The sequence below is a fragment of the Hordeum vulgare genome, chromosome 7H, assembly GCF_904849725.1.
Source record: "Hordeum vulgare subsp. vulgare chromosome 7H, MorexV3_pseudomolecules_assembly, whole genome shotgun sequence".
Taxonomy (NCBI): Eukaryota; Viridiplantae; Streptophyta; class Magnoliopsida; order Poales; family Poaceae; genus Hordeum; species Hordeum vulgare.
The window spans coordinates 24,424,097-24,432,577 of record NC_058524.1 but is presented as its reverse complement, the minus strand read 5'-3'; the positions used below and the strand labels follow the sequence as shown (position 1 = coordinate 24,432,577).

The 8,481-nt window shown below is 46.6% G+C and overlaps 1 protein-coding gene across 1 annotated transcript; it reads right to left on the bottom strand.

The window, feature by feature from the left end:
- Positions 1-3,056: 3,056 nt before the first annotated feature.
- On the bottom strand, positions 3,057-7,022 carry LOC123409870 (protein ROLLING AND ERECT LEAF 2-like). Its single transcript, XM_045102738.1, has 6 exons — positions 6,769-7,022; positions 5,643-6,674; positions 5,351-5,428; positions 5,048-5,265; positions 4,437-4,660; positions 3,057-4,039 (listed from the first exon to the last, which is right to left on the bottom strand). Exons 2-6 carry the CDS (start codon positions 6,658-6,660, stop codon positions 3,361-3,363), a joined length of 2,217 nt encoding a protein of 738 aa, XP_044958673.1. The 5' UTR covers positions 6,661-6,674; positions 6,769-7,022; the 3' UTR covers positions 3,057-3,360.
- Between the last annotated feature and the right edge of the window lie 1,459 nt (positions 7,023-8,481).

The window sequence follows — 8,481 nt, the reverse complement described above, 5'->3', positions numbered from 1 at the left end:
TTGATGGACGTGCAAGTGGTCTAGGAAATGGCGCCAAGTGCAACTTTTTGGTGATGGTGCCGATGAGAGGGAGAAGATGATGATTGTGTGATGTAAAAACTATTAAACCATTCATCAATGATCTTTATTTCCGTGTTTGTTTGAAGGTTTATTATGTTTGTCTTGTGAAAATTATGCAATGCCAAATGACAGTTTTAAGGTTTAGGGTTGGGGCAAAGACTAGAACCCTCAAACCCAACCCTTATAATATTCCGTTATAAGGGTTGGGTTTGAGGGTTCTAGTCTTTGCCCCTGTTTTTTAACCCTTAAAAATGTTAAAAATGTACAATTCTCAACCCTTAAAACTGGTTTTTGTTTTAAGGGTTCTACTAGACTTGCTCTAATCACAAAAAATAAAGACAATGCTTGGGGAAGAAAAATTGAAATATCTACCGCCGCCTCGCTGTTATTGTTCAAGTTGAGCATAAAGAAGTTTACGATGGTTTGATGTTGTAAAACTTGCAAATCTGTTGCTTCGCCCTTTAATTTGTTATAGGAAAAGCTGTTCTTGTTCAACCTGATAATTCTTTTTTCCACCAACAGGCTACCGATAGCAGAACCTAGAAGATAGCGGCTGGCAAGAGATATCATAGGTGGGTGTGGCTGTGCTGTAAAGATAGTTTTGGATGGAAAGGGGCTGTTGCACATTTGGAACCATGTCTTCATTCTACTCTTTACTTGGTCCTAGCCCTAGCCCTAGATGAATCATACCCAAAACCCAGCATCCTTTCAAGATGACGAAATCGAAAAAAGCGGCAAGCAGCATCGCAGCTAGCTCGCAAAGTAATGTGGAATGAAGGAAATCGTTTATTTTCATCCGGATAATAACAATCGACGCGTAAGTCGCCTCTCTTTCCTGCCACGTGTCCTGTGCTAATCCACCACCGCTTCTCTCTCTCTCTCCCTCTTATGTTCTCCAACACCCACACAATCGTTTTCCTAGCGCACTCCACTATCTAATTCAGTCATTCTTTCTCCAATGAAGCAGCACCGACCCACCTCTCTCACCGTCACATCACGGCATCCACAGACAAAGCAGCAGCAAGCTACCACCGACCACTAACGCAGCGATGGACGGAGCATGGCTACTTCTCATCCCGGCCACCGGCCGTCGTCGCCACATGCTGCATCGTAGCAACTGCTGCCGCTGTCGTGTGATGCATAGCAGTAACGGCCGTCGACGCTGCGCGCTGCATAGCATCAACACCCATCGTTGCCGCATGCTACGATTGAGCACCGTCGTGTCAGTGTCGGCGTTGCAATGAAGCATCACGGTCACGGGCTTCCATCGGTGCTGCGATGAAACTGCAACTGCCGTCGGTGCTATCACTGCAGGTGCTGCGATGAAACTGCGACTGCCGTCGGTGCTATCACTGCAATGAAGCACGTAGGCTTCCGTCGATGCTGTGATGGAGTAGTGAGAACCACTGCACTGGTGTTGGCGCTGCAATGGAGGAATTGCTGCGTTGCTATTGCTGCAAGCCGGATGCGGCGCGCCGGTCGAGCACTTGTCGGCGCCGCACGGACAGACTGGGACAATTGGAGACGGGGGTGGGGTGAATGCTGTGAAGACGAGCTCCGTCCACGAGGGGGGCGGGTGCCTCTGCTGCTTCGAGCCACGCGGCGCTGTCCCCATGGCGAGATGCGCTGTTGCTTTCGCTGCTGGCTAGAGGAGATGAAATAAGAACGAAGCGTTGATGAAATCTGACGGTTTTGAGACAGATCGAACGGTTAGGGACCCGAAGGAAATCAGCCGGATGATTTGTAGGAGCTGCCAATGTGGAATCTCCTCTGCAACTTCTAAATTGTGTAATCGAATCATACATAGACTAACCAGATCTTTTCTGCTGGCCACTCGCTCAAAACATTAAAGAGATGCCATAATCAAGGCGAAACAGAACTGTATCGATTCAGAGTCATTGGGTGATAGCCAATTTTTCTGTCGCGTCCATAGTTCATAGCAAACAATTTGCTAATGATAGATCACCATTTTTTATCAATCAGGGTACAAACAGAATCAGCACAACACAACAAGAAAGCTATGCAAAATTGAATACCAACCCGTGGTTCCTCAATGTGAAGCTAGAACCATTTGAATCAGTTTCAGAAGAAAAAAAAAAAAAGCAAATAGAGCATGAAAGCTATGCAAAATTGCAAATATAAGCAGATGGATCAGAATGGATTCAGCAAATGACTTGAACTGTATAGCAGATTCCACAGCACAGGGAAAGTAGCACACAAAATGCAAGCCTTTGCGTGAATACATTTTAGTATAACCATAATGAAAACAATGGGGTTAAGTGAAACTTCACCTTTATGACAAGGAAAGCCGCTTGCAATGGTTGATGACTTGCTCCCTGACAGCGCTGTGCAAGTTCAGATTTATACAGCAACAGGTTCAAAAAAAATGTCTGGTGTGAAGAACATAATGTGGTAGCCAAGCTATGAAACTGTTTCTGCACCAAATTGTGGATTTAGAGAACTCTATGGCAGCAGTACAACTTTTACATTTCAGACTGTTGGTGGTCAAAACCATTTCATAGAAAAAGAAATTTCAAAAATCTACGAATCGTGCCTATTCATCAGATAGGCTGCCTTGGGCCGCACAATCTGTCTCAAGTACCATAGGCGGCAATACCTGATCATGTAACATCACAGCTAGAGCTGTCTGTAAGATAATCCATTCCATCGGGGGAAAAAGTGATAGATCTACTAATACTAATAGCACTACTAATACTAATAGCACTGGAAGGAGAGTAATGACAGAGATATCTGCAAAAGTGCATGTACAAGAAACGCAAAGTAGCTCCTGTTCAGCAGAGAACCCAACCTGCATCATTCAGGGGTGTTAGCATCATCCAGGATGAGACTCGTGGCCAGGACTAGATATGACCAACATGACCAGGACAAACAAAACCTAAACCTCTAATGGCAAATAACAATTGCATCATACTACACTATATTACTATGGCAATACCAACTTCAGTCGTGATAATAACCTGGCACAAACCTGGTGATGAAAGCGCAAACTGTAGAAGTCTCCTTATGACAGAGCCATCATTATGACTAATAATATTACTGATTACAGACTAGAAGCCTCCTTATAGATTACCTGATCTGTCCATGTAAGGAGGCTTTGATATGCATTAGAAAATACCAGAGGTGATGAAGCTAAAATGAGGCCAACAAAAAAGCACAATTGACAGCATCGATACTTGCCAAACATAGCATTACAGTCTAATCAGTGATCAACTGCCAACCAAACTACTCTCAGTTCTTCAGACTAGAGGATGGAAATTACACACCAGATTTAGTATCTGGTTAAACTGGATGAACACTTGGCTCAACTGTCTTGTACTTGTCATGAGCCTCCTCATAATTCCGCTTGAGCTCCTCGTGGTGCTTCAGTGAAGCCTCAGAAAACTTCGTCAGCCAATCAAGGACTATCGTCAGTTTTGACTGTAACCCTTCCACCAGTGCTACCCCGCCGCTTGATTCCTGCTCATTGTTTTCCAGCATCACACATTCCTGAGACTCACTCCTGGAATGTGGCTCTCTTCTCAGTTTAGTTTGATCAGCCTGATGCTCGAACGAGTCACGCAAGAGCTGCATTACATCTTTAATGGACTTGCATAGCTCATCAGTGGGGAGCGACTCCATCATGGCAAGCCAGTCCCTGCAGAGAATGAATATCGGAGGGGAGACTGCCTGGCGAGGAGGAAATGAGTTGTTCCGCTTCCGACGGCGTCGTTCCTGGGGTGGTTGCAGGATGCACTTTTGGAGCCATTCATTGAGGGCATGCACATATGACTTCTGAGCAGTGACCCAGATCTTGAAGGTGGACGAAAAGCAGTCCATCTCACTACACAGATGCATTGCCGCCTGGCGGTGATGCTCCCCTTGCTGCACCGAGGTTGAAGTTTTTACATGGTACGCCAGTGAGATTGTAATGAATTGTTTGTGGTGGCATTCCAGCATTGCTTTCCACATCCTAATTAATCTGCAAAAGGAATGTATGTGCATTCATTCAGTGTTAACATGGAAAATAAATGTCAATAAAAATATAGCACATAATTATGTCTACAACACATTTTGATTAACCCAGATTGAAGTTTATATGTCAAGCATCAGATTGCTCAGTAAAACAGAGGCTCTGTAGAGAATAACTAGTGAATGATGTAGTCAAAACAATCATGATGTTCTCCTTATTTTCAGTATTGTACTGCCAAAACAAAATTTGGTATAACATTTACATAACTTACAACAAAGCAAAAAGGTAATATTAAGCAGGAAAAAAGGAACCACAATCAACAAATCTGGTAAAAAAACATATTAATGTAAAACAACACGTTTGGTACATACTAAATCTCAAAACAAAGGCATTAATTAGGTAGTACCCTTGAATGAGCTCAACAAGTTGTGGCTGCAGCTCTCCATCCCTTATTTTCTCAATTCTTTTTGAGATTGCATCAACAGCCTGGATTGCAACAGAAACCCTGGAGTGCAGATCCTTCACAACAGCTCGAGTCTTATCAATGAGTTCTGCATTTAGACCTCGTGTAAATTGGTGACGGAGAAGGTTACATTTCTCGTCGTAAGTCTTTCTGACATTTTCACTTGCCTAAACAAACAAAGTAATGCAATTTCAGTAACTCATTATACCAACCACAGACACATTTAATTGGTAGCCTCTATTTCACAACTCACAGCCTTTGTTACATTATTTTATAGTTGGCATACAACATGCAATCTACACTCCAACTGGTGTTGTATTAAGCAAATCAAATTTTACGATTAGTACAAACAAAAATAGTATGCCTGCTACATTTTACAACCATTCTTTCAAGATACAGCAGTTGCCTCTTAAACTTAGTCTTGAGAACTACAAGATTAAAAACAAGGTTTCGCTAGAGTCATACAACAGAACACCAGCCATATTTTTAGAGAAGTGACTAATTCATGATTGTTGCGTCATACTGGAAAGCTTCCTTAAATAATGCAAATGTACCTTGATTTCATCATATAATTTTCTCTCCCATGCATGTAGCCTATCCAGTGTAGAGGAATGGCTTCCAGACACCATAGCAAATTGCTCAATAAAATTATTATTACTATCATCCACATCATCTTGAATCATCGAAGTTGTAAGTGGACTTTTAGATGACGATGATAGAGACGAGACTGAACGTTTCCAAGTAACAACATTTGAAACATGTTGTGCGGTTTCTACAGAAACAAAACAAATAATATATCTTTAGACAAATATTATTGTAGCAACTATAAGAAGATGACAGTTACACATCCTACTTACCCTGATTGAGAAGAATTTGACGATTGCAGCAGACTCGAAGGGCTGATACGAATCGGGCACTAGGTTTGCCTGGAGAACCTAGAATTTAAGAAATAAATGGAAAAGGAAGGTTCATCAAACGATCTTTTTTTAACACAGATAGGAAAGTGAAGAAATGATCTTGTCTTTTCAGGCAATCTTGGTCTGATAGCCCACCAAATGGCAACCATTTTTTGGGCTTGCCCTCACATTGTTTGGTATAACCAAGAGATGCCTAAAAAGACAAGATCATGTATCCCCTCATGATTCTCACCTGCTATTTTAGCAGATATATCAAGTCTGATCTTCTTTGTCTCAAGCATTCTTGAAACCTCACTCCCGGCTTCGGCAGCACGTATAAAGCGGGTTTCGATTTCCTTCATACTTGACACAAAGTCTTTTGCTCGATGGGTGATGAACTCAGAGGGGTCTTCTGTTTCTGCGTGCGATTCTCTTTTTGGATCCCCTTCCTCCACCTTTGGCACAACCTGCTCAGAAGAGGGCCCTTCATCAGAAGCAGCCACCAACCTGCTTGCTTTACTGATCCCTCTTTGCGTTGCTTTGGTTTCCTGCTCCGGCACCGTGTTATGATCGGCAATCTCTAACGATTCTGAATGCATTCTGATGGACCTGTTTGCTGGTTCTTCACTCGATGCCACCGGCTCGGCTTCCCATGACTCTCTCAAGCCCTTGAGCCTATCAAAGTTCAGGGTCAGCCCATCCACATTGTTGGCTCTGGCAGCACCAGCGGCGTCAAAGAAATCCCACGAGGCACACAGTTCTTCCGAGGGCAACAATGGCGGCGGCGGCGGCGGCACGAAGGCGGAGACTGGGGACTCCTGGCCCACAAACTCAGCGGCGGACGGATCGACCGTGAACGTCAGAGGAGCAGTCCCCGCGGCCTTCATGCAGTGGACCCTCGGCGCCGCCGACGACGGAGAAGCCAGGCGATCCCCTCCCCCTCCCCGATGCGTCGCCAGCATCGGGGACGGGGAGGCCCCGGCGTTGTCCGCCTCCGCCGCGCGCGACGGCGAAGGGGACGCCATGGAGGAGCGGGACGGCGACCTGCCGGCCTCCGAGATGGAGAGCGAGGACTCGGGCGAGAGGTTGGCGGCCTCGGCGTACCGGCGCAGCGCGGTGCCGACGCCGCGCAGGGAGTGGGTGTAGGAGAGGTGCGCCGCCGAGAGCGCGTCCCTGGACTCGATGGCCCGCCTGATGCGGCGCAGCCGCTCCTTGCACAGGGCTAGGGCGTCCTCGCCGCCGCCGCCGGACTTGGAGGGCGAGGAACCCATCGAATCCCCGCCTCCTGCGAAAATTTAGGGCACGGACGGACGGTCAGGAACCGGGAAGGTCGCGGTGGGATTTCGGCAGCTGATCGCCGGATGAGAGCGGCCTCTTGCCTGGAAACCCAATGCAGGGGGAGCAGACGGTGGAGGGGGGCCGGAGACGGGGATGGCGGCGGCGGCGAGTGTGGGAGGCGGAGCAGCTGGGAGTGGTGGACTCCAACGGGATGCAGGAGCTAGTATCCTGCTCCGCGGTGGCGCCGCGGCGGCGGAGGAGTGGTGGACTCCGGTGACGGTGAGTCTCCGATCTGGGAGGGGGGGAAGGCGAGTGGGGAGGAGCTCAGCTCGAAGCAGAAGCAGAAGCAGAAGCAGAGCAGCTCACTCTGTTTTTCCCTTCTTTTTTTCTTTCTTTTCAGAGGAGGAGCAGCTCACGGCAATGCGGCCCAGTAAGGTCCATTTCCGGTCCAACCTACCATGCACAAGAAAAACAAATTTCACATACTCCTCAAAATCCCCTTCAGAACAAAAAAACATACCCCTCAACAAAATTCACATGGCATATCCCATAGGGGACTGATCTGCGCCGACACGCCGGCCCAAACTTTCGGCCGGCCGCGCGCGAGCCGCAGGATCCATCAATCCCGCGTCGTCCGCACCGTTAGATCCGCATGCAACATTTTTCTCCCTGTGCAGCAAATTTTCGATGCTATGCAGCAAATTTTTTAACGGTTGCAACAAAAAACAAAATTTATAGTAAAAAAAATATCTACATGATCGTAGCAAAAAAATAAAGCTGATGGTACGTGGTAGCAAAAGTCAAACGCCTGTTGTAACAAATATTTACGTGACGTGTATGCAGCTTTTTTAGTGAACGGTTGCAGCAAAACATAATGCCGGTTGTAGCAAAAATTAACACGGTTGTAGCAAAAGTAAAAAAAACATCGATTGTAAATGAAAAATCCGACGAACTGGAGTTGCAACCAAACATATATGCAACTTTTTTACTGGGACAAAAAAATAGTAAAAAAACGCTTGCAGCAAATATGACGTTGGTTGCAACATATTTAAACGAAAAATGTTGCATTCATTGACCAGCGAAGCGCGCGGGTGGGAAAAATGTTGCAAGGGCCCGCACGCGCGAGGGACGACCGGCGCGTCGGTTTGGCCGGCGCGCGGGTGGGAAACGATTCCCTATCCCATAGTCTGAGTTGCCTCAAAAAATTAAAAAAACCATAGTTAGTGAGGGGCTGGAACCTGGGCCTCCTCTGCGATTTGGGCATTCTAACCATTCGATTACCTATCCAAAGTTCCAAACGCGTTTCAACCGTCTGATCTGGTATGAGGATGATCCAAGACATCGGATAAAAACCAAGTTCGAACCCTTCTACAATAGTTTTCTCCTCAATCTTGGTTAGCAGTCGTATCGGGTCAACCTTTGATGGTGATGGGGTTCTTTGTGGTGGTCGCTTGTGGGTTTCTAGGAGCCCGGTGCATGCAGCCCGCGGTAGAAACTTGTGATGGCTCTGCCTGTTTTCGAGGCCCAATGGAATTTCATGTAACCCGATGTCCTGTGTCTTATACACGGTTTGTTGCTCCGTCCTCAACCGAGTGAGACGGTAGGTTTCGATCTAGTTCCTCTCGCCTCTTTCTCTCACTTGCATCGATCTCACTCACTCGATGTCGTCGCCATCGACACGAGGAACGCTCGCTGCACTCCCTGGCAAGCTCGAGCGTGTGCGGGATCTGGTAGCCAACATAGCCCTCGCCCTCATATGTCCTACTGATGCTAGATCGATGATGCCCCTCTTCATCATGTGATGGCAACTGTCA

Excerpts from the sequence above, each read along its gene's own strand:
- LOC123409870 (XM_045102738.1), bottom strand. The coding sequence starts at position 6,660 with ATGGGTTCCTCGCCCTCCAAGTCCGGCGGCGGCGGCGAGGACGCCCTA. Across the intron at positions 5,429-5,642 it reads TATATCTGCTAAAATAGCAG|GTTCTCCAGGCAAACCTAGT; the intron begins GTGAGAATCATG and ends CTTAAATTCTAG. Across the intron at positions 4,661-5,047 it reads AATTATATGATGAAATCAAG|GCAAGTGAAAATGTCAGAAA; the intron begins GTACATTTGCAT and ends TTGTTTGTTTAG.